At 38.8% G+C, this 27,130-nt stretch overlaps 1 protein-coding gene across 1 annotated transcript in view; it reads left to right on the top strand.

The window, feature by feature from the left end:
* CNTNAP2 (contactin associated protein 2) overlaps positions 1 to 27,130 on the top strand; it is a gene marked incomplete at its 3' end in the record, with an annotated part of 1,031,819 nt that overhangs the window by 844,180 nt on the left and 160,509 nt on the right. The window contains exon 14 of the mRNA XM_080639583.1: positions 11,501 to 11,657. Within this exon, the coding sequence (XP_080495709.1) occupies positions 11,501 to 11,657 (157 nt within the window). The remainder of the gene's footprint in view (positions 1 to 11,500; positions 11,658 to 27,130) is intronic.

Genomic DNA, 27,130 nt, shown 5'->3' with positions numbered 1-27,130 from the left:
TTGTCAGTCCCAATCAATATGTGTGCTAGCTTCCCAGAAATCAATACAGACATGGTGCCCACAGTAGCCATGAGACCCAACCTGTCCTAGAAGAGAAATCATCTAATTAGCAAAACACACAAGCCCATCATCAAGTCTGACAAATGATCAGCTGAAAAAGTGCTCTGATTATTTTTGTTTCATACCCCAACATTGGATGCAAAGACATTTTTCTCCAGATTAAGATAAAACATCCCCCATCTGAAGTCAATATCCCACTTTCCTGCTTGTCCCCTTTTACAATGGAATTTGAATTTGTTGAGACTTCTCTGTAGCAGCAGCATCATTACTGATGTCTCATACAACTTCTAAAGTCTGTGTGTAGTAAGTACACCCTTTAAAAGGTTATTCATACGTTTCTCTGATGGTTAATCAGAGGCTATAATAGGCTGTACTAATTTGCAGGTTAATCTCAAAACAGCAAAGCCTTGTGAAATGAAAGGGTTTGGACTGTAGAAACGTGAAAAGAATAAAAATGCATTCTGATGAGAGGGCTTGTTTGGGAGCATTATGCTTTTGCACGTTCCTTTTCTGCCTCACATAACCCTTGCTTAACAGATGGCTTGGTTTTGGACCTCTGGCTTTAATCTTTATTGGTCCCAAAATAATAGTTTTTGTGTAGTGTAGCTGCCTTTATTTCAATTTGAATATGCTCTATAGTCAGCCTGCTCTATGCTTTAGTGCTGAGGCTCATTGAATCGTTTTGTCCTCGTTTGAAATACATTGCTGTTGTATGGAACACAGCACATTACAAGTAATAGTAATACATATTCTGTGTTGTTTTTATTTCCAAAGGATCGGATACCTTCCAGATTTGGGATGGTGGGTGGTTTGGGAGCAGTGTGGCTACCATGCAAACAGGTTAATGTCTGTATTCATATGTTAGTGGTAGCTGTGGCTTCAAAACTGTGCATACACACTGTGTAACTGGGGAAAAAAGAGACAAATTTTCTGAGACAGCATAGAAATATCAGTGTTATTATCAAGAAGTGCTCCACCCCTGGTGGTGTCCGAGGCTGGGTTGGTCAGAGCCTTGGGTGACATGATTTAGTGTGAGGTGTCCCAGCCCATGGCACAGGGCTTGGAACTGGATGATCTTAAGGTCCTTTCCAGCCCTAACTATTCTGTGATTCTAAGTGATGGCTCTCAATACAGCAGTAGAGGCACAATGGAAAGGAAGAAGTAAAACTGATTGTTTAGAGGTTCCTCAAGGATCAGCAGGGAAAGAAAATTGACAGCAGCAGCAGCTGCTGCAGCAGCCTTATCAACAAAAGAAAACCCTTGTGCTCCCCGAAACCAATTTCCAGTTGTGCTGCTGTCCATGTTCCATAAGAAGCGCCAGATATTAAGTTCTCGTGGGTAGAGAGAAGCCTGAAGTCCTTATGGCTCTTATAATGGCTTTTTGCTTTCAACTTAAACTGCTGCTGAGTTGTGCTTGGCAGCAGGGAGCAGCTGTTTGAATGGAGAAATGCTTGAGAGAGGTATGGCACCTCTGAGGAAAGGCCTCTTGCAGAAAGAGCTTTCATCACTTCAGCTCACCCGAAGTGTATCTTAATTTACCTTGGGATCTTGTTAGTTTTAGTTCATTTGTTAGCAAAATAATAGCAGCAACTCTTAAGGAGTTGTCATATTTAGTTCCGTGTAGGCTGTTATTACTGCAAATCAAGTAAAATGGACCAGCAAGACATGCTTTGCTGGATGATGTAGGTACATAGAAGACTATTATCTGTTTTTTCTCTGTAAAGGTTAAAGACACTCCTGTGTGGGTGTGTGAAGCAAGATCCCAAGAGTTCTTTAATGATTTTAAATTTATTTAAAGAATGTTTTGATTGTCTTCATGATATATTAATAGCAAGGGAGTTCATTTAAGTATGTGATCACAACATGCAATTCCGTGATACTAGTATCATTGACTGATAACCTTTCACCACAGTTATTTTTGCCTTTCCCCTGCCACCACATAATATATTGAATACCAGCTTAAACAACCCTCTTTTTATACTCAGTCTGCTATAATAATTTGAGTTTGATGTTACAGTCCCCTATAAATCATACTACTTGTAAGAGTTGTCATTGTTGTGCTAATAACCACAATTTCTGAACTCTTCTCTGCTGTAAAATCAAGCTGTAGCTACAGAAAACTTCCAAATGCATCTGCTTATTGAAGTAGCATCAGTGAGTTTCTGGGCTTTTTTTATGCCATTTTTAAGAAGTTAAATAAATCAAGGGGTTTGGGTGCATTAACCTGCAAAGTGCCTGTGGTAATGCATATGTGTGGATGCTGTTTAGCTGCCCATCAAAACTGGGTAGAGAGAAGTTTATCAACTGATCACAAAAAGACATTTCCCTCCTTAGCAAAATCATGGAATCCTGTGATTTATTGTTAGCACGTTCTTTGCAAGACCATGACATGGGAATGTGCATTTTGTCATGACGTGGCTGGGCAATCTTCAGAGCGAGCTGTATGCTCATGTCAAGACTTTCCCGGCTTTGCTGTTGCTGGCACCTGAGGTTCCCAGGGTAGTGCTAGCTGTAAAAAGCCTATTTATACTGCAGTTACATTTTCTAACTGTAATTTAGACATCCTGTATGTCTTCCTCTCAGAATAAATGCTGTAAGCCCATTGTTTCAGCTCAGGTACTAAAAATTGTGGTGAGATCTTTTTGTAGAATACTTACATATGTTATTTTTATCCCTTAAATGACCCTTTTTTTTTTGTATAAAAATGCTTAGTTTTCCTTTTCCCCTTAGCATTGCCTTAAGCAAAGGCACTGTTCTTTGGCCTTAAATGATCCAGTGAATTTACAGTATACAATTAATTTCAATACCGGCAAGTCTGGCACACAGCGTTGTTAAGGATAGTAGGGACTGTGGTGATTTCATAATGAATTCACATTAAAACCCAGCAAATAGTAGCATGCAGGGACATCTGACAGCTGCTTTCCCCAGCTAAATCTCGCTGCTGAGACTTGATTCCAAGAAAAATAACAAGTCAGGCTTGGTTAGTAGTGCTGCAGCTTGGAATATGAGTCTTGACAAGGGAAAAATCATTTGTACTGTACTAGCTTTTCATGAGCTGGGGTGAAGAGTAAATCACCCCAATGGCAAAATAAAGCTGTCAGACAGCCTTTTTCATAAGGTGCCTTTGGACAGCAGTATGACAGTTCTCCCTCCCGATCTTTTTTATAGGTTGCTAATTCTGAAAGAAAAGTCATATTTGCTTAGATTTTTGTGGATCTGGGCTATGAAAGTTTAAGAAGCAGTTGCCATATTTAAACCAAGTTACAGACTCAATAACCAAGAGTATCCCTGTTACCTTAGTGAAAAGATGCTTTAATCAAGTGTTTAGTATCTAGGATATAATTCTGTATTTGCTGCTTTATATTTTGAAATCATATATTTAATATATATGTTTGATATTATATATATTATATATACATATATGAAATACATTCCCTGAAAAATTATCAGGCAAATATACTGGCACATGCGAACACTTTCATGCATTGAAGAACGTGGCAGTGGCCATCACTGCCATGAGTGTGAGGCATGAGCACCAGCAAGCAGGCAGTAATTTTGTTTCTCAGGCACTCAGAGAGATTTCTTTCTTGTCTTTATTGGACATAGATTAGAAAATTTAGGCTGTTCTCAGGCCAGTATTTATGTACCAACACATAATTGAAGCCCAAGAGGTACAGTGAGGACTGATCGCAGGAGTCTTCCAATGATATGTAGGAGAACCTAGCTCCTGATACTGAAAGTCATGGAAGTTCTAGTTTGGGTTATTGATGATGGTTATCCTTGCCTCCCCTGCAAAAGGCACTGCTTTATGGCTGTGGAAGAAAAGGACAAGTATTAATTCCTAGGTGCTCTTAAGAAAACAGTGAATCAGGTGTGTGATATTATCTTTACTGAGATTTGAACAGAAAAGGGTAGGCCCATCTATATGTTGCAAATAGTTCAATAGATCTCAACTAAAACCTACTTAATTGAAAATTATCTTTTGAATGTTTCCAGGTAAAATCATCAGCAGTATTTTATATGCTTTTCACAGAACCATCAAATCAAAGAATGGTTTGGGTTGGAAAGGACCTTAAGATCATCCAGTTCCAAACCACTGCCATGGCAGGGAAGGGTCACACTAGACCATGATGCCCAAGGCTCTGTCCAGCCTGGTCTTGGACACTGCCAGGGTTGGAGCATTTACCATTCTCTGGACAATCTTTGCCAGCGCCTCGCCACCCTCACAGGGCAGCACTTCTTCCTTATATCTAACCTGAACTTCCCCTGTTTCAGTTTGAACCCATCACCCCTCCTTGTCCTATCGCTGCAGTCCCTAATGAAGAATCCTTTTCCAGCATCCTTGTAGCCTCCTTCAGATACTGGAAGGCTACAGTATTTTCCAATATTTATCTTCATTTTCTGTTAGAATCTTAACAACTATTTTCATTTGTAGATTACTTTTGAAGTATGCCGTAATTCTGAGTACCTTAAAAAGGAAAAAAACCCACTTCTTTCTAGGTACTGTTGCATTAAAATGACTTGGCCATGAATTTTGACATCAAATTATATCAATTCTTACGTTAAAAAGGAAGCTGAGAAATTATGTATTTCAGGGTTCTCTTTCTGAGCAGACTTTAAATCTTGAATTTTCACAAAGTTTACATATTTTTGCAAATAGATAGAGCTGCCAAATATACCAGCCAGTTCAGTGCATTTATAAGGAAAATGAATGCTCCAGGCTACTCATAGTAAAAGAATAAAAAGAGTTTATTGGATACTAGCATCATGACAAAAGAACTAAAACAGACGCAAACACCTACAGTATGAAAGTTGTCATAAATACAGGTTTACCAAACCAAAGGTCATATTTCCATTAAACTCACAAGCAGCTCTAAATTAGGTAGTCCCAGTTTTCTGAAATGGCCCAGGGTTATTTTCTTCTATTTTCCTTTTGCTGGTTTGGTTTTGAATCTCTGTTTTCTGCACCAATTTTCCAAGGTGCTCAGATTCACCATTTATGTTGCTGTGAGGGTTTGACTAATCTAACTCTCAGTCATTAGTAGAATGATAACCACTGATGCAACTCTTTTCATAAATATTAAGCACTGCTTATTATACCTTTCTTAGTTAACTACAAAGAAAAAGGATTTGTCAGTTAATGAACTTACAATAACAACATAAGAATTTACATTACTTTAAAATGTCCTATGCAATTCGTGTGTATATTTTGCCCAGCACAATGGAGGGGGTTAAACCGTGACAGAGGGCAAGAAGCATTATTGAAAAAATTGAAAACAAGGAAAATATCAAAAGAAAACCAGTCTCAATACTGTCTCGTATAGATATTATATGTTAATCATCATTTTATCTTAGAAGGTTCATTTAAGAAGTCACTGTCTGCATAGGTACTTTAATGGAAATCTGGAAACATGGCCTGCTAGCCAGACTCTTCTCTTAGCTCTGTTCTCTCAGTTCCAAATAATTCATCCTTCTGGGTGATCAGTTAAACTGACACAGCTTGTTCACAGCCTACCTGGGGTGCAAACAGGAGCAGTCTGCTCTGTAGTTGAGCATCTTCAGGTAAGAGTTGCTGCTGTTGTCTCGGAACTCTCAGCAGCTGCAGGTTCAGTTTAGGTGGGCGCTTCCGAGACACGAGGCAGGGGGTGGCAAACCTGCAGTGTCTAATCAGCTTCAAATTGGTTCTAAGCATGTACATAATAAAGATGAGCAAAATAAAATCAGCATGTCACAGATGGAGTGACACATTGAAGTCGTAAGAGAGAAGCAGCAATATGTTTATTGATATGAAGCCATGATTTAACAAAGTTCAGTGGTAGATGTGACAGTGATTTAACGAGATATGATGGTGACACACACTTGATTATTTACTGCATAGGGGACAGGGTCTCTCTTCAGGGAGACCTTCCTGTTGAGGTATGAGATTCTGAGAGGACACCCTTGCATTCTAAGCTCCTTTCCGAGAGGAGTTTAGGTGCATCTCAGTCCAGACTTGGTCAATGATTTATGTCTAAAGGATTATATCATAGAATCGTAGAAGGGTTTGGAAAGGGACCTTAGCGATCATCTAGTTCCACCCTGCTGCCACAGACAAGGACACATTCCACTAGACCAGGTTGCTCAAAGCCCTTTCCAAGCTGACCTTTGAATACTTCCAGGGATGAGACAAAATGTGCACAATCAATCATTTGTATCACTTAGCTAAAATTTCAAAGTTTCAACGCACTTATTCCCAATTCACTTACCAAGTGTCTGATATGATAAGGAATCTCTCAACCTTGAGAAGCATCCTTGCTCAAGGGGAGATCGTGGCATGCAGCCTGCTGCCATACAGGAGAGCTCGACAGACCTTAGGCTGTCCACTATTTATGGAGTAAGACAAGTAACTCTCAGTCATATTTGCATACTGACTACAGATCTTCCTTTCTTCAGACTTGGCTTGAGCAGGACTTTACCCAGCACTATAGTTACAGGGGCATATTGCTTAGATTAGCCGTTTGCTGTTGTGTTCTTATCTGTCTCCCCTGAATCCACTTTGAGTTGGTGCAGCCATCACAACTAGGTGCATCCATTACAACCACCCCTGGCTGTTACCACTTGTGTAGGGTCACAGGAAATAAAGGGGAGGAAGAGGAGAGGGTGGAACACACTGTCGCAGCACCAAACAAACGAGGTCAACAAAGCCTACCCATCTTTGACACCCTTGACTTTAAGAATCCTAAAGTGGAATGTGTGGGTGTACTTAATGCATGAGTGACATCAAACCACATTTGCTTACTTTTTCCAAATATTGAGTAGTCAAAAGCTGAGAAAAATGGCTCACAATGTTCATAAAAATGATTTGACCTGAATGGAATGCGTACTGCTGATGGTATAAGGAGAAGAGATGGCAATAAGCAGCAAGGTGAAAGCCATGAAGCGCACAGCCATATTAGCATGCTGAACTTTTCAAACAGTGACAAAATTATTTTCAGTGCCTGTTTCTTCAATGCAATATCAGATAGAATTCCTGCACAGGCTTTAATGAACCTTGAAATCAAGTTACCCTTCTGTGAGACTAAAGGTACTGTATGTTATAGTATAGCTTAATGCAAAATACACATGTTAAGAATATATTTCATCCCAAAAAATGAAGAATTATACCTGCCTTTCCACATGTGCAGACTGACTTTTTTTGAATTGTTGTCTTTAATTTCATCATTGTATATTATCCTTGGGAAATAGCTTTCATTTCATTTCACCTGTGATTAATTTAGGCTCCCAAAATTGTAGTACCTTTTTGAAAGATACCTTGGGGCTTATTCTACTGATAGAAAGAACTGGGCAATTAATTCAACCTGTGATGGTTTAATCTGTTCCATTAACAAATAAGTGAACAAAAGAATCTTTCCTGAAAATAATAGTTATGCACCTAGTGTGATCATTGTGGACATTTCTTAGTATTTATTAGGGAATCTGTAATACTAATGGATGACTAGAATGGTCCCATTTACAAAACAACAGCCAAATAAAAAGAGTTCAGTTCAAAGCTGTGCAGTCCAGTAAATTATCACCTATGTACTTGCAGGGGAACAGCTGAATGTAGTCATTAAAGTTAGGCAGCATCCCCAGTGAGCAATTTTCACCAGTTTTTTTTCCAGAGGTTCTGGCTTCAGTTTGCAGGTGTTCCTGGCCTTTCTTTATAAACCATTCTCTTTGATTTTAAGGCCCAGAGAGAGGTCAGGAAAACTTCCTGACAGGCTGAAGCAGGATAATCCTTATCCAGAGCAGGCTGTAGCTTGCTTTGATTCACCACAAGAGACTGCAGATGTATGATAGAATATACAGGCTCAGAAAGGAATTAGGCAAATTCCTGGGCAGTGGATCTATAAACAGCCACTAACAGGAATAGGCAGAAATATGCCCTCTAGCGTGCTTAACGCACTGAATGGATGATGAGGGAGTGCAAAAACAATCAATCACAAGCAGTAGCAAAACTCAGCTCTTGTCTCTAAATACTGGCTCCCATTGCCCCTGTCAAGTGAGATGGGCTGTGTTCATAGCAATATCAATTTCTGTTGCTATTCTTTCTAAAGTAAAGTGCTGAGAATGGGGAAGAGCTGGGACAGAGAGCCAAGGGAAGAGCCTTGGATAGTCACCACTGTTGCTCCTTTGTTTCCAGAAGTTATAAAAGGTGCATAAGATGAATTGCTGGTGCGGAGAACAACCTCCTCCCTTTCAGCAGAAGCAACACATTTGCAGTCATCCTTTAGTAGCCATGGGAGTCAGCCAGGCTTTGCAGATCCTTCTTGCAAGAAGTGCTGTCTTTTACTGAAGGAAGAATGAAGAGATTGGAGGAAGTTTCTATGGGGAGGAGATGGTGAATGAAAGAGAAGCATTTAGCTTCTCCAGGTAGTTTACAAATATGAAATACATCATCAGCCCTCTGACGGCTCTATTGTAAATGGAGTTTACTGAATGCAAGGTGTCATGGAGAATCTGCCCACTTCATTCAGCTCCCTAATCTGAGTTCTCATGGTATTGTGGCTTCAGCTATTTGTGCTGAACAGTTTTGAAATAACAGCGCTAAAAAGGTGAAAGTAATGCTATTTTAATTAGTTGCATTGAAAAATAATAAAACCAATTGGTTTTATTAAGTGCTCAGTAGAATATAAAGCGTGCTTTCTAAAGTTAGACATTTTAAGACTGTTCACCTACATTAGAAATGAATATATTATTGACTGTTAAGAGTTCTGTTCATGCTACGTTAACTTTGGCTGGGTATGTTTTTACATTAAATGAAATGGTTCACACAAAGATACATTTAGGAGATGAAAAAGGAATCATTTTTTTATGACACTCAGAGATCTGTGAGACTACACAAAAATTCCCATAGTCCTTTCTCCTGAATGTTCTGTAGAGGCGGAGCAATTCTTGATAGAAAACACTGATGACCAGGTTCTTTACATACTTTGCCTGAGTAACTGCGAATGTAATGGGCTAACATTGCACATAGACTCAAATCAGAACTCATATTTTGCATTAATTTTAACCGAAGTCCAGCACTGCAAAGCCATTGCAACCACTGTTAACTGTATTGAATGTAAATGTTAGAGGCATTTTTTTGTGTGTGAGAGAGATCCGAATCACTAAAAATATGGATTGAATCTGATGTTCTGGCCATACTTACGTGCCCACATGCTTCATTAAAATAGGATCAGCCGTTTTGTCCTTAGAAGACTGTTGTCACACCATGACTATTAACTTAGTCTGTAAGCTTAATTGAACCTCCTAAAAGCTGCATATCTGTTGTCCATTTTCCTGGTATCCACATCTTAGTTGGATACCATCATTACTTTTCTGCTAAGTGACTGAGTAATAAACACACAACAGTTTGCTAGTAGCTTCTTTTCAAGAAGAGACACGGAAAGGCATCCTGGTCATAACTCAGTATACATAAACTTCTTGCAGCAGCCCTCAAAAGAGAGCTGGTTTTTGCACAAAAGAGCACTTCTGCATCAGGAGTTGATTCTGATCAAAATCCCAAGGGAGGCAGAAATTCTCTCTCCTGTTACTTCTTCTTATGATGCTATTTGTCCACAGAAGCTTGGGGAAAAACAGTGAGTCAATGACAACAACAACAAAAAGCTACTCATGACTCAAAATTTGATCCTATGTTAAGAAAAGGTAACTTCAAAATGAGAAGAATTATACAGTAATTCTTCTATATAGGACCTTCAGATACCATTAATGCTGTAATTGGATCCTGTATCTGTCATTCATTCACTGTGGAATTTACCCTTTACCTGCTTATTAAATAATCTTTAAGAAGCCAGGCCTATGTATTCTCATATCAGATAGATTGTACTGCAGGTTGGCAGTGCTGCTGCAGCATTCACATGGCACACTCTTCTGACTTGCAACACTTAGCTCCATGATAATCAGAAGTTAAAATGACCAGTTTAGGGTCCAGAATCAAGTCATACTATTACCATATCCACTGCATTAGCACTACAGCTGAATATCATACTGTGCAGCATAGGAACAGCTCGTAAAACCTTCAGCCACCACGATTTTTTCACATTGTTGTATTTTTAATAGTGTTATTTTATATGATTTTAACAACTCAAAAGCATTGAACAACCCAAGTGTTTTCAGAGATCTGTGTCCTTTTGAGGTTTGGTGGCTTTTAACATGTGTCTCCATCTCTGGAATTTACTTTGGAGTTCTCTGTGAGTTACTTTCAACGTATGTCTGGGTTAAATAGATATATGGTCTAGATGATGAAATCTTACAATGAAATGGCTACTTTTAGGATTATGGATGTCATTTTTTGGAGATGTGCGAGATGCTCAATCAGGAGATGATGAAAAGTAGAATAGCTATTATGTAAGGGTTTACTCGTAAAATTTATTATATTCCATGCAAATAGCTTCATTTGATTTAATGAGGAAACACTGGCAGCGATTACAAGAGGGGAAAAAGACATTTTAAAGAAACATGTTTATAGGCTGAGTTCAATCACATTTTCTAGATGTGAAAAATCACTGAGGTAAGTACATTGAGATTGATTGAGTTATTCACATGGGTTTGAAGTTAAGCTTGGATTTAAGCGTCTTGCTCAACTGGAGGAATAAAAAGAAACTTTTCAGTCAGGGTGATTTTTCAAATTAGAAATAGGGGGGATTTGTTTGTTTATTTCCACATAAGAGGCTTAGTTAGTCCAGGAGCATTAGAAATAAACTTGGGCCGGTATATGAAAATGCTAAGTTACAGACCCAGTGCCAAGAAATATGATTATATCGAAGTTCAGATCACCTTTGCTAAAGTTTTAAATTATACACACATTTTTTTGAAAGGGTTAATATGCTTTTGGAGTTTGGTAATCATAGAATCATAGACTGGTTGGGGTTGGAAAGGACCTTAAGATACCTGTTCATGCATTCCTTTGGACCAGCAGGAGAGATTGTGATGAACATATTTGTTTTCTAATGAACATAGATTAATTTTCAATTAAAAGCTGTTACTAAAAAAGAGAGAGAAAAAGAAAATGAATGCACATTTCTGTGCAGCATTTGTGGTCTGCTATTGAATAATCCATCTGATAGCTTACTATATGAATTTGAAAGTAATTGAAAAGAATTATGGAAACCTGCCCATGTATTTTCATTATCTAAACTGAGAACAATTAAAAAGCTAAACAAAGTGCATGCCAGATAATAAATACTTCATTAATTTCAATCCTTATATATTTCATGAATACAGAAAGGAGAATGTGGTTTGTTTACCTGGATAGGTCCTTTGAATTGCTTGAATGACTGCATTTATTTGCCAGAAGTGCAGTAGGGCTGTCCAGTTACATGCTGTTAACATCTGCATATTAAACATCTCAGCCCAAAGAGTGCATTGTGAAGCTATATCTCGTTGATACATCATAACCTTGCATTTTCATTCCTTGCAGAAGGGAATCCATATACCTGGTGGGTTGGCAAAGCCAATGAGAAGCACTACTATTGGGGTGGATCAGGACCTGGCATTCAAAAATGTGCCTGCGGCATTGAACGCAACTGTACAGATCCCAAGTACTACTGCAACTGTGATGCTGACTATAAGCAATGGTGAGTGGCTTACCATTCTCACCAAGGGTGAGAATGGCCAGAATCTCTTAACTTTAGAACACTGCCATCATTTTGAATATCTTTTGTTTACATATTTCCTTTCTTGACAAAGAACCAAGGGCAAAATGTGATCCCTCCTGCAAAGTATCATTTCAGTTTTATTCATGGTATCTGTGACTGTCAAGTATAAGGAATATATTTATGTTTTCAAGTCAACTGAACTGTAGAAAACAATGCTACAATTGCAAAGTCAAGTCCCATTAGGAAAGGTCAGCATTTTGGCTGCCCATGCAACTTTGTCTCTATCATTGAATCAGAATGGTTTGTGATGGAAGGGACCTTAAAGCTCATCCAGTTCCAACCCTCTGCCACAGGCAGGGACACCTTCCACTAGACCAGGTTGTTCCAAGCCCCGTCCAACCTGGTCTTGAGCACGGCCAGGGATGGGGCAGCCACAGCTTCTCTGAGCACCTTGTGCTGGTGCCTCACCAGCCTCATAGTAGGAGTTTTTTTCCTAGCATCTATTCTAAATCTACTTAGACTTAGAGGGTATTATGGAATGAGGCTGTGTATTTCAGAGAAAGCTATTGCACTTTGGATGAGATAATTAAATATTCTTTGGCCTGTTGGTTGAAAATACAAACCTATAACCCTTTTGGGCTGAGACAGTGAGAATTGGTTCTGGTTTCTTCTCTAATAGTTATTGATTCATCCCAGGTAGAACAATTTTAACAGAGGGACTGAGGAAGCCCTACCCCAGTGTATTTTACAGCCTGGTAACAGGGGCAGTCTCCTGTGAGGTTAACTGATGGGTGTTTAAATCCATTCAGGCAGAAAAGAGAATTAAAGCTGCATCTCTGATATTCCTCATAACGATGAACCTACTGTGTAAAGCTCATCACCATTTTGTGTAAGACACTCTCTGTGCTCTTGAAATGCTTAATGTATAAGCTTTAACTGTTTTTGTCTCTTTTGTCATGAGGGGCAGCATCATATTTTACATGGTATGCAATGTTCAGTGACCACCTGGAACCATATTTTGTGAACTCTTTTCTCATTAATAGCAACCTGTTAGTAATTGAATCAATACTGGTTCATTTTGTGTTAATTGAGAAATTCATACAGCTATTAATATAGAGCTACAGTACTTTAATGGTATGCAAGGGATTTAAAAGAAAAACCAAAAAGTGTAGGGATTGACAGAACAGGTTGGAAGGGACCTCAGAGTTCTTCTAGTCCAAACCACCTGCTCAAGGACATCCACCTACAGACAGTTGCCCAGGACCAGGTCTATACAGCTGCAGAATATCTCTGAGGATGGAGACTCTGCAGCTTCCCTGGGCAACCTGTGCCTGACTGTCTTCAGTCAGTGACACTTGGTCACCCCCATAGTAAAGAAGTATTCTTGGGGTTCAGAAAAAAAACAAACTCCTGTGTTTGAGTTTGTGCCCCTTGTCTCTGGTACTGGGCAACACTGAAAAGAACGTGGCTGTCCTCTTTGCGCCCTCCCTTCAGATATGTAGAGGCATTGATGAGATCCCCCTGAGCCTTCTCTTCTCCAGGCTGAATAGTCCCAGCTCTTTCAGCCTTTTTTCATAGGAGAGATGCTCCAGTCCTTGAATTATCTTAGTGGCTGTTCATTGGGCTCTAGTAATTTTAGTTCTCTCTTGCACTGGTGGGCTCAGAACTGGTCACAGTACTCCAGTGTGGCCTCACCAGTGCTGAGTAGAGGGACAGGATCTCCTCCCTCAAACCGCTGGCAGTACTTTGCCTAAGGCAGCTGAGGATACCATTGTCCTTCTTGGCCACAAGGGCACATTGCTGGCTCGTGTTCAGCCTGGCATCCAGCAGGACTCCCAGGGCCTTTTCTGCCAAGCTGATTCCCAGCCCCAAGCATGTTATAAAGCAGGGGGTTGTTTTTCCCCATCTGCATGACTTCACACTTCTCTCTGTTGAACTTCATGATACTTCTGTAAGCCCATTTCTCCATCTTGTCAAGGTCCCTCTGCATGGCAGCACAACCCTCTGGCATATCAGCCACTTCTCCCAGTTTGATGTCATCCACACGAATGAGATATGAAAAATACAAAATTAGAGGAATAAAGGAAATCTTCCAGGCCCTGCAAAAAATGATAGATTAGGATATGGGAAATCAAACATTGCTATAGACATTGCCATGCTAAGCTTTGACATTGCGAGGATATGCTGTTAGCTATGATCTGGGCAAATTATAGCACACCACAGAAATACAGAAGTCAATATTATACACAGAGGAATCCGACACAGTGACAAACTTCAGAGCTAGAATTATAGAGTGCCTACAAGGGTGCTGGAGAGGCCATCCTTCATCAGGGACTGTAGTGATGGGAGAAGGGGTAATGGGTTTAAACTTAAACAGGGAAAGTTCAGGTTAGATATAAGGCAGAAGTTCTTTAATGTGAGGGTGGTGAGGCACAGGCATAGGTTGCCCAGAGAAGTGGTGAATGCCTCATCCCTGGCAGTGTTCAAGGCCAGGTTGGACAGAGACTTGGGTGGCATGATCTAGAGTGAAGTGTCCCTGCCCACGGCAGGGGGTTAGAACAAGATGATCTTAAGGTCCCTTCCAACCCTAACCAGACTGTGATACTGTGACTGACTCAATAGTGTGGCAGAAAGGAAGTAGGTTTGGTTCTCTGCCAAATTGGTAACAGTAAAAGGAAGGCACTGTAATAATAATTAAGATAATGGCAGAATTAGGAGTACTTAGGTTTTCATTGCCTGAGGCATTGGATGTATATCCATGAATAATAGTCTCTATACCATATGTTGACTGTTTTCTTTTAAGTTGAGGGAAATACATAGGGGAAATATGACTGACTTTTGATCTCTTCTTGTGCCTACTTTAAGAGTCACAGATGATAATCTAATAAGCAACATTCACTCAATATTGCTTTTCTATAATCTCTACTCTCCTTAATATGTACTGAGATTATATGGAATCTATCAATAAGTACAATAATATAATTACTAGATTTTTTACTATATAAAATAAGATTGCTATCACAATAGATACACAGTTTTTACTCACAGCATCAAATGAGAAGACATTTATACAGTATTTCTCTGGATAGATATCAGGGTTGGGGGTTTTTTTGCTGGAAACTACTGTATATGACATGACAATATATGGAAAATAGTGATACAACTGGATATTATATTTTAATCTGTGGTGTGTGTAAAGGAGATTTTGCTCAAGATTCATTTTTGCCATATCTAGCCCATTCTAAAGCCATCCCTTTTGGGTTTTGGATTTATTTTTAGGGAGACACAGTGGGGTGCTGCAGGCAGTAGCTAGAGCAAGTACTACATTACAAAAAGTAAAGAAGTAAAACAGGAAAAGAAGTTTGCTGAGGGGAAGTTGTGGGAATGAAAAACGAAGAAGAAGGGAGAGATTCAGTGTGGAGATTCAGATTTTGAAGTGCAGGGCACTCAGTTTAAAGGAGATTGGGGAGCCACTGAAGATTGGGTCAAGCTGAATCAAAGTGATGCACTGTAAGTAGAATATTGTTCACAGTTTTTATTGTAGAAGTCAGGAATTGTGTTAGAAATGAAGAAAGGAAATGCAGTTTGATGAATGAGCTCATAGCGAAGGCAAGAGAATGCTCCCCTCGAGAAGTGGATTCTAACTTTGCCTCTGGAACCACATTCCTGTATGATGCTTGCCAAGTTTCATAAGCCATTTCTTCACATAGCAGGCATGAGTTCTATCTTAATTATCTGGGTACTTACGTGGAAACCCAGAGGTCCAGTTTGTGGAAACATCAGAAGTTCACAGCTGCAACTGGAATAAGTGATCACTCTGTCTAAAACAGAACCTGATTCTCAAGAGAAGCCCATGTTGTTGCTGCAATGTAAATATAAAGTAATCCTTTTTGTCATGACAAAGAAACAGAAACACACATGGGAAGAGCTTTACCCAGAGCAATCCTACCAAAATGAACCTTAGTCCCAAATTATCCATCATTTATGTCCAAAATCAAAGTTAATTCGCAAGTGAATCAGATTATTAAAAAAAAGGATTACTTTTGCTTGCTAAGAAAGATCATTTATTAAATATGATATGGTTGACATTCAAAGTCAGATTGCATCAGCTTTGAGAGAATGAACTGTGTTGAGGTTGCTGATATTAGTAGCAAGAAATTCTTTGGGTTGCTGTTAAAGAAAACCTTTAAATGAGTAATTTTAGGTAAAATATAAGGCTTTAAAAAACAAAACAAAACAAACCCAAAATCAAACACTGTCTTATTTGAATAAAAGTATTATTACCATTTCTGTAGTTCCTTAACAAAGGGTTGGCATTGTAGAGATAGACAAACTATACCAGTTAAGTAGTAAATGTAAAGATCTGCAAAGAAATGTTGATTCTACTCTCCTTTGACCCTAAGGTCAATTAAACACCCAGGCTGGCCAAAGTTTCTGCACCACAAGCTCTTTCCTTTTTCTTACATAGCTGCCACAGTATGTGAGAAGACATAATAAGATGTGGTGCTTGGATTTACTGGGCATGAGATGCCCAAAAAGTTTCTTATGTCAGAAGTTTCTTGTGCCAAAAGATGGTATCAGAAACTTTTTCCTTTAGCACTGCATGATGAGGATGCGCTTCAGGTTACAAAGTAGTGCATGGGCTTCACTGCTGACTGTTGATGTGACTTGTAATCTTTCAAGAAATATTTGGTAGCCCTAAGGATGATAAGAAGGGGTTAAGGTGAATTTGAAGATAAACAGTGGTTTGGACACTTAGAGGAAATGAGCAGTGAAAACAGAAGGAGTGAGCCTCATTTGCTTGTTTATCCTCTGTTTTTCTCTGTTTGGAAATGAACATTTCTTTCTCGAGAGCCTGCAAAAGTACTTTATTTGTGTGAGGTGTTGCCAGAACACTGCAGGATACATCACCCCTTCACAACTCATCTCCTACATTGGGGGTTTCAGAAGAAAGTTTCAGGTCATGGGAAAAGACAGTTGAATGGGACTCAGATTGACGTGAGTTGTTTGAGTGACAAGAATATGGGTGGATGTTGGAATGCCAACCTGGGCCTGTGACAATGACAAGTAGGTCATTTGTAGCCAGATTTAGCAGGATATTAAAGGCTCCTGGAGCTATCGGTAGACTTCAAGTCTTAAGTATAGTACGTTCTAATTCCCATTGAAATCATTCATACTTCAGTTTCTGGCTCCCTTAGCCATGTGTGAAAATCCATGTGTCCTGTAACTTTTTGCACTCTCAGTAACAGAGCTGCTGATGCAGAGAGAACTAGTTACATGACACTTGGCTTCTCCTATCCTTCATTAGAAGCTGTTAACAATGTCATTGGATATTTTTTTTTACCATCATTTTCCCATCCAGGCAGTGGCTGGAGTTTCCACAGAGGTGTTATAGGAACTGACTAGGTTATACATTCTCTGTGAAAAACAAGAGCGAAACTGAGAATTTACCCTTGGCTCTGCTTGATTACATTTGGATTAAATTGACTTAGTATTTGTAGCATTATATAGAGAAATCTTAAAGAAGTAAAAGGGATTAAATGTGATGTGCCTGAAAGAACTTGGACTGTAGAAGTTGCAGTGAGGAACATGCATGGATATAAGTATTCAATATATATGAAGAATTTCCAAGTTGACCAAACAGATTGACTGCATACAGAAATCAAATATCTATATAATGTGGCCATATGTTTAAGCAGTAGATGTCAAAACAGACATTTTTGCTACAATAGGAGCCTATATTTAACATGAAAACCTACTGGTTTGTCTTACATGAAGCCAGAAAAGAAACAAAACCCAGATAATTATCTAGTAAAATTGGTGGTGTCCCACTGTTTTGCCTACCATCTGCAAAACACAGTGAATCTCTATGTCCTAGATATTGAAGAAATCTTGTACAATTAGGCTGCACCACTTTGAAAACTGTAATTCAATGTTTTTGCAGAGCTTAAAGTCCATCTTTGAAATGTAAGTCCTGGAAACCCAATTAGTAATTGTGGTTTGTGTTATAACTGTAGGCAGTAATTACATCTGTTCACTCTGTAAAAGCTGAACTATCAAAACGTCTTTTCTAGTTCTGCTGAAAGAATACACTAGTTTTGTGGGTGAAGGCTGGGAAGCTTACCAACAACAACAACTTGCATTGCTTCATGGGGTTGTTTTTCTCGTACTCTTACAAATCCAGACAGCTCTTTGCAGGTTTTCAGGGTTACCTTTCAGAGTTCCTCTGTACATTGACATTGGCACCCAGCGTTAAGGTAATTCCAGTCAATCAAAATTTAGCACTATGGCAGTAAGCAGTAGCACAGAATAAAAATCTGCATGAAAAGGATCACAAGTCAAGCATTCAAACCTTAGGAAACATAATACAGCTCGTAGTACTTCTTTTCCAGTGATTGACAGATTTGGTCTGAAACTTTTAGCAGCAGAAAAGCAGATAGCCAGAAGCCAGGGAGATCATTCCTACTAGTTACAGTTTGGCCATTAAAACTACTCTAGTAGAGAAAAGGGTCAAGTAACTGGGAATTAAATAGGCTGCTGCCTGCACTGCATTTCTCAGCTGTGCTCATCAGCTCTAACTGGTGTGCAATTTTTAAGCAGAGTTTGCATGCCAAAATATGTAAGATCTTCCTGCTACATGAATTCTGTCCTCTTTTTTTATAACCTGGTCTGTATATTCTTCTACAGAAACTATATATACCTTGTGTTTCTCCATTATACATCCTTCTTTTCTGCTTCTCACACAAGAGAAGGCTGAATGTTTTTGTTACTAATAACAGCAGTTTAAGAGTTTAGGAGATGAGCTCCATCCAGCACTTGGTCATGCTACAGATATGCTAAGCCTTTCAAATTCTCCTTTAATCTTGCCTTAGCAGCGCCGTAGGACTCCAGCCACAGACCAGGGCTCTGTTAGGCTAGGTTGTGTACAAACACAAAAGGACTTTTATTTCCTCAGAGTCCAAACCATCATTAAATATGTACATAAGATGAAGGTGAGCAATGCAAAATTTAATTTGAGGGCATGTGAAAGGCCTAGCATCTCTTGCACTGTAAGTGGTCAGGCTTACTGTGTTTATATAGACTGAAGGACACTACCCGCAGCCCTGCAGTTATCCCTAATCTTTGTGTGGTATTGGTAATGCGTAGCCCATCGTAGTCCAGGATCTGAGCAAACCCAGGATCACCTAGCTTGCTTTTTAGAGATGTTCCATGCAAGTACTGGCAACAGCCATATGTATGTAGCTCTTGAGACCTGGTAGATTTGCAGCCTGAACTGATACAGGCTGAGGGCATTAAGAGTTTTGGGATTTGATGAATCATGAAACTTTCAAACATTACTCCTGTTTTCTGTCTTTTTCATTCTGTATTATTCACCTTTGGGACTGGATTGTAGCCTTATTTATAACAAGCTGGTACGACTTGATGTTTAGGTATTATCCCACTCATTAACATTAAATAAAGTGTTTCCCTTTATGCCTGTGCTTTGGTCACTCACGTCAGTGATCAGACAGCTGGGGAAACAAGTCTTGGCTTTCTCTGAAACTGAAAACACAAGAAAAAGTTATATGACATGAAATAACTGTTCGGCAAGCTGCCTTATCTTCCCTAAAATGGCACATTCTGACTTGGTGTTATATATCAGTCTTGTGCGCTTATATTTTTTCGGTTACTATGATTTTTCATCCCACAAGCAGTGCAAAACTAGCATAGCTAAGAATGAGAAAAAGTATCTTCATGCATCATAAGCAGAGTCCTTTACCTTGCTGCATATGTAAAAACAGTTGAGCTCTAGCAACCTGCTAGGAATGAAGATGATTCTCATTTGACTTCACGTTCGTTCATCATTCAGTGCTAGCAAGAATGAATGAACCTAAAGGAATGAGTGATGACAAGATGTTAATGGTTGGACTTGATGATCTAGGTCTTTTTCAACCTAGTTTATTCTGTGATTCTATGTTATCCGTGTTTATTATTTGCTATGTAAATCACTGTGAGACAAATAGTGAGCATTCATCCTACTGCCGACCTCATCTCTGAGTGTTGGTGTTGAGGTTTTCCTGTGTCCCAGCTGACCTCAGTTCCAGCCAGTCGCAGACGGCTGGTCTTATCCAGAGCTTTTTAAGCTACAGAATCATTCAACAGCAGCTCTGAAAAAATTCTATCAGAATTAGGTGTCTATTACTCTCAGGGATATTCTTGCTGTTGTTAGAAACATCATTCTAAGAAATTTGTGAGAGGGTGATGAATTATCAGGTGAAGATGCAGATTTATGATTTTTTTTCTACTGTACAGATGATTTAAAATACAGTTCCCAGCTTATTCATATTGTTTTTGTTATTAAACTTCATGATTAGTATACATCACAAATGAGGCAACCAAGAACAAAAATGTCTGCTATGTCTTGCCTAGAAACATACAGAATTTTTAGTCTGAATGAAAAGCTTATGGTCTTAACTTTAAAGTCAATGACCTTACTGTTGCAGCTTGTCAGGTAAGGGCAGAGTACACTGAGCACTGTGCTCTGCAGAACTTTCAGCTGCCAGTTATTTTCTCCTCCTCCTCCTCCTTTTATTTCTGTGCTAACTTAAAGAGTAATGACTCTGCTCTCAGTGCAGTGCTATGAAGATGAATTCACCCCAGTGCTGACCAGCCCAATGTATTTCACTCAGTACCTGACACTGGAGAGAGTGCTTTGCCTTTCTTCTTAAATTGTTGGACTCTTCTGCCTTTTTTTGTTTCTGAATCAGTGCAGTCCTATGTAGAAGACATCTGAAATATGTGATAACCTATAGGGCAGATGAAGACTGCAGTGCATGCTTGGCTGTTATTATTGTTAACAGTCATAATTTAGCTGAAACAGTCACAAGGGAGTCCATCAAGCTGAAGGTATTAAGCCTCCAGTGTAAACAAAAGATTATGTGTTTTCACTGTTCGTTCTTTGGTGTACCAGCATATATATATACACGTACATATTTATGTGTGTGTATGTGTATATATATTTATATATGGATATATATACCAGTATATATACGTGTGTGTATATATGCACACACGTGTATACATATAAATATACCAGTATGTGTAGCTATATATATACACGCATATAGATATGTGTATATATATGTATAGACATATACATATGGAACAGGATGTAATTGGAAGTAATTCCTGAAGACAAGAAGTAATTATTTGGAGGGTGGGGAGGAGGAGGGAAGTGGGAGGGACAGGGAGGAGGGAACCTAGAAGCCCTTAAGATACATTTTTCCATCAGGTCCCAGACTTGATGGGGAGATTTTCTTCAGAGCCACTTATCAAATACCGTGTCACTTCATCACTCAAGTAGCTGCACAATGTCAGCATTTAGAGGAAGAATCATTTTTTGTCCATTTCTCATTTTGCCCAGCAGATTCTTAGCACTGAAAAAGATGTGATAAAAAGGACAAAAATGCCATATGCATAGTGCATTATTTTATTATACAGAGGAAGGTCGCTAGTACAGTCTATGATAAACACTCAAAGCAATGCAGTAACTTCTCATGAAGCCTGCAAATTAAGCAATAAAGGCCATGGTTCTAACATCAAAATGAAAAGGAGAAACTGCTTTTAGATTTTGTTCTGTAGTTAAACTTGTAAAAGAAGTTTAAATTCTATAAAGGGTTCTAACCTCATGGTCCAGGTCTGGTTTTGTCTTAATTATCATTCGCATCTCCTTCCTGTTTGGTTTTGTTGGTTTTGTGATTTTTTTCTGTGTGCTGAATAATCAATGAATGCCCCGAGCTTTCCAGATTCCTACGTATCTGTAATTAATCATGGGTAGACATTTTGTCACATTCTCAACACCCCTCATCCCATAATTCTCCAGCTATGTTTCTTTCCTCTGCCTTCTGTTCATGTGCAGAATACTATAGCGAAGAATATTAGTAAATGTAGGAAGTGGAATCCCTGGAGAGCCCTCAAAGTTTGTAAGAGCTGTCTGGGTATGCGTTGGAGACTTTGTAAATCTGGTCCAAGGTAATTTGTTGCATTTTTAGCTTATGTTGTTTTCAACAGTCTTTAAATTGGCATAAAAATGCTACATGGATTCTTAATGCTAAAAGTGTGTCTATATGAGCAAGCTTGCTGATGGGATTCAGGTAGCTGTTTTGTCTCCTCATATTTTGCTGGAGAAGAAATGTTTTACTGGGAATAAATGGTGCTATCTAAACCAATACCTCGGGATAGCTAATAATGTGTATTCCCTTACTTTGTCACAGATGCTCTATTTTGCTTGGCTTTTGCTCAAGTGGATGCTGTTTGTAAAATTATGTTAAAGTATGTAGATTGAGGGGAAACAAAATCTTCCTTGGGTTATGAGTTGGGGTTGTTGCTTAAATATGTTATACAATTATATATAAATACGTAATACAATTATACTGTTGCCTTTAGTGAAGTACCTGTGTATATATGTTTATTTATATAAGTTGTTAAAGATAAAGTAGAGCCAAATGAAAGGCAAGAAAAAGCAAATTTCCAAGCAAGCAGGCAAATATAAAGATAATAAAATCTGCTGACAGTGTTAGAAAATGTGATGAAGAAAAAAAACGAGAAAATATAAAAAACTATGATGCAGAAGTTGTCATTGAAAAAGTATAAGTGAATTGGCAGGTTTTATTTCTGTGAAACAGGAAAGTTTAAAATGCTGTCACTAAACATGTAATCTCATGTCTAAAACCAGTTATTTGCTGAGTATGATATAGAATGTCCTAATAACATGTAATGGTCAACAGTTTCACTGTTGAGTTAACATATTTTGTAAGAGTATGAATTTAAGTATCCTATGTCAACCCTAAGGTACTTTCATATTTCCATATTTCCTGAAAGAAAACTGTATCAGAAAGGTTTCATAAGATCAAGGAATCAAATCCAAACTCCTAATTCACACAGCATGCTTACATTTAATACTCTTAAAACTGACATTATTTCCTGCTGCCATTTTCTTTGGTAAAACAGCCCAGAACAAGAAATGCTTGATCACTGACATCAAAAGCAGAGAAACTGAGTTCCTTTAAGGACCATGAAAAGAGCCAACAAAATAGATAACATCAACTGATATAATCCTTTGAATCAAGATAACAGATAGATGATGGCAAAAACGAACAGATAGCTCAGAAATATCAGTTATTAGCTCTCTTTATTGTCCTTTTATTAACTTTTAATACTATCCCTTTATTAACTTTTAAATTACCATATATGTTGATTGTGAAGCAGAACAGACCTAAAGGATAAACGGGAAATAACGCCATCTTCTGTTCTGAAAGCTGGAGAAAAGCAGAATGATGTCTGGAATAAAGATAAACCTTGACTTGCTTAACTCTGAGGTAACAACTGAGGAGACTGACGTGGGCAGCAAAAGCTTAAGTTGATTAAATACTTTTGCTAAAGAGAGATCAATTCAGAGGCTCTCTGAGGGTGGTTAGTTTTTGCACTATGCTCATCTCTACATACATATGCTCGTCAGATCACAGAGTAATTCAGTCTGGAAGTGGCTTCCAGGCATCATCTAGTCTGATTTACTGCTCAAGGCCAATTGAATGTCTGAGTCCTGAACACTCCAAGGAAGGGCAGCCCAAAATCTGTATTTTGAAATGATCTCTAATAATATAGACTATATGGATTCAGTTGGAAGAAAACCAGCTTTGTCCAAATAACAGCATATTCAAAACATTCTGAGGTTAATTCCATTTCTCATTATTGGCACTAGAAATGCATCGTTAGGATAGAGAATGCAATTCCCCATGATTGGAGAATTTTATGGAGAGGCAGGCTCCAGGGCTGAAGATTTTGAGGGAGATTTTATCAGCACTGCTGCATGCTACTGCTTGTTTAGAAAAGGGATCGCCAGTAAAACTGCAAAGAATGAAAACTGACACTTCTTCATCATTCTGTGTTTCTTGGGGAGCTACATCAATGTTTTTTTTTAATCTAGGATGCCATTTCCATCTCCCCCATCAATTTGGACACAATGTAACTTAGTTTGCTAAGGCAGATACCTTTGTCACCTTTACACATAAATATCCTCACTTTGTTCTTGCCTAAAAGATTGCAAACATCTGGTTTGACAGTAAGGCCTTGTCATCTGCAGGCACTACAAATTATTACTTGGTAGGCACTTAGTTGGGGGCCAGCACATATATTTATACTTACTAAGGATTTGTAAGGATGGTCGAATGATTAGTGATTAGAAGCACTGTCTACTGTCATTCAGGATTTCCTGGAAAACAAGGTGGCTAACTATATTTCAAGGATTCTGAACATGAAAAGAAAATGTAAATAATGCATAATAGAACTGCCAGAATGCATACTGACTTGTATTTTAATAGGAACTCCCTAGGAGAGACCTGATCTCAAGGAAATACAAGTTTCATGGAGGTACTAAACCATTTAATCTTCTATTTGTTAAACATTTCTAACACGAAAGAGAAATGGGGAAAGGGAGTCAATTGCAAGTCTTGTCACAGCATAAATCAAATGATGAAAACTGGAGGCTGCCCCTGTAAACACAGTGGGAAAGTATTTGAAATTTGCAGTACATGTATGTTTTCTTTCTGTCGGAGAAACTAAAGCAAAAACAAGAAAACAAACAAAACAATGTCTTACTTTTGTGATCTCAGGGGTATTTTTTGAAAAGACTCAATTGGCCACTTCCTGCTTCCTCCTGTTGTTGATCTGGAATGAGCATTATCCCATAAGTCAAGAAACATAAACCTCATTATTTCTGGTAGCATTAATTTTTGGGGGGTTTTTACAGGTTTCTTTAATGACTACTGAAGGTTCAGCTCAGCAGTTATTCAGCTGTTCCAGAGTTCAGCAAATCAGTTGATCTTTTAAACATATCCCTACTTCACTTTCTTAACTTACTTAACTTTCTTAAAGACTTCCTAGTGATCTGCTTCTGATTTTTATAACACCTCATGATTCTGATACTTCAATTTCTGCTTCTAATGTATTAATGCTTGCAAATGACAACCTTATATAAATCCTTAAAGGCTCAGTATGAATTCATAGAATCATAGAACACCAGGTTGGAAGGGACCTCAAGGGTCTTCTGATTCATCCTTCCTAGGCAGATGTCCCACCACACTGTCAGCCAAATCGTAAGTGTCCAGTGTTGGACAGAATGACATAGCTGAGGTGAACGTGTGACAAAAGTGGCCCTGCTCACATGCTTGTCCTGAGTAGCACCTCTTATTGCCTCTATCCACAGCAGGGTGATGGAGCAGGCGGACTGTTGTTCTGATCCTACAGGATGTTTCTTCTATTCTTATGCTTTTCAGAAGGCTTTTGGTAAGGCTTATTTGCTCAGCCATGCTCCTTGTCCATGGAGCCAGTCTTTGCATGGTATTATGGGCACAAATAGTTGAGGTTAGCAGTAGTTTATTTGCCTCTCCATTGTCTTTTATTTCCCATGTGCTAAAATATATAGTATCATTTTCTGTAAAAATACATTGAGGTGAACATGAATGAGGAAGAAATATTTATGCTAGCACCCATAGGAGCTACTGTGAAGAAAATTACATTCCCTCCCAGATAAAATCAGTACAGATGTGATCAGATCTTGCAGAAGACTGAGTGATAAGGCTTCCTGAAATAGCAGAGAGCTGTCCTCAGTGACCTCAGCCTTTCTTGCACTGGATCTGTAGTCTTTGCTTTTAGGTAGAAGTGATAGTCTTCTTGGTATGCCTACAACTATTAGGCAACTTTTATCTCATAGATCTGTTTTAAGGCAAGAAACATCTGCAGTAAACTACATTTAAGCCATCAGAAAATACATCGACATTTGGCAGATTATTATACTTGTTCCATTAAAATGCAGCACAACGTTGTCAAGGCTCTCAGTGCACCAGCTGCAAATACTTGGGACCTTTGGACCCAAAGTACTACGTATTAATGTCTGTCTTCACCTAATGCTGATAAAAATGCTGTAGCCTGAAAGATCAGAGAAGCACAACCCAGTTGCTTCAGGGTCACTTTCAGCATAGGATCTACCCAGGATTGCTTGGAGTCCTGAAAAGCACCATTCTTATGGATAAGGGGGGATCTCAGGACTTATTATTCACTTCATCAGTCTCCTTTAGCCATGACCATATTGGCACAGATTCTTAGAAACCCATGCCCCAGAGCCTTTTCAGTTGACACAATCAGGGTTGTAACAACACACTATGGAGCTAAAAGTGTTGGAGGGGTTCATCAAGTATTATGCTAGGAAAAGACAGGCTCAGCTCAGAGGGAATTGCCTTAGGAAATGAACGGTGAGTTCTGCTAAGTTTGCTTTGGTCTTTCGTTGTGGAGGAAGTGGTGATGTGTAATATAAAGAGAGCTGAGCTCAAAGGCTAACAAGAAGGATAATGGAAATCCATCAGAGCAATAAAGTGGAGCGATCTGGCTAATGAATAGGTCACTAATCCTGTATAAGTGTGGTCAACAAAATGCTAAATACTTGACATGCTACATTTTGCAGTCAGTGCAGCAAACCAGATTTTTCTAAACAGGAGCATGTACATTTGGCCTAATATTTAACACGAAGTATAGCATGCCATAACTTCCCTGTGGCTCAAATCCTAATCCTGGTCACTCATTTGTCTCGTAGTGCTGTGAGATAATCCCTACAGCCCCACAGAACACAGCTGCATCTGGAGGTGGCACAGTTGTACACTATGCAAGAATACAGTGTTTCAGAACCTCACTAAGTACCTTCTTTGGTATCCTTTCTTTTGTCCTCTGTTAGTGTAATACATGTTGGATATACACACACACAGACAAGAGGTAAGGGTATCATAAAAACATTTGAAAAGCTATAAAGAGATTAACCTATAGATAAAGCTGCATATCATTGCAGAACAAGGTCGTCTGTCTCTTTAGAGAAAGCACTGAAAGAGAAACCTAATTGCGATCAATTCTGAGAGATGTATGTGCATGTTTACAAGCTAGGAAAGTGGCAAGTATCCATGTTTGGTTGTGCTTTATTGCAGAGTGGTTCCATAATGAAAAAAGACATTTGTTAATTACTTCTATGTTGCAACATTGCTTTAAATGTGCTTGAATATCTTGGAGCATTCATTTTCAGGTAATTACTTCTGATGAATGGTGGTAGCCATTTGTAGTGAGATATTTAATTCTTTTTTTAACTAGAGAACATTTGTGATAGTGGACCTCGCTTTCCTTTCTCAGTAGAGGTAGCAACATCATGCATTATGTTTATGGCACAATTTGCAGATAATAGCTCACAGTGTTTTGTGGGATTTTGGGGTTTGGGTTTTGGTTCTTAGCTTTTAGCAATGGCTGTTACAAATTTCTTCTTCCATTTGGCTTTGCCATGGTTTCGTGTTTGAAATTGCTCTTTCTTCCCTATATCCTTACCAGTTCCAGGATAAATTAAGAGGTCTCCAGCTTTCATAGGTCAAACAAAGCAAATG

Source organism: Psittacula echo (assembly GCF_963264785.1).
Source record: "Psittacula echo genome assembly, chromosome: 2".
NCBI lineage: Eukaryota > Metazoa > Chordata > Aves > Psittaciformes > Psittacidae > Psittacula > Psittacula echo.
This window is presented reverse-complemented; position numbering and strand designations above follow the sequence as displayed.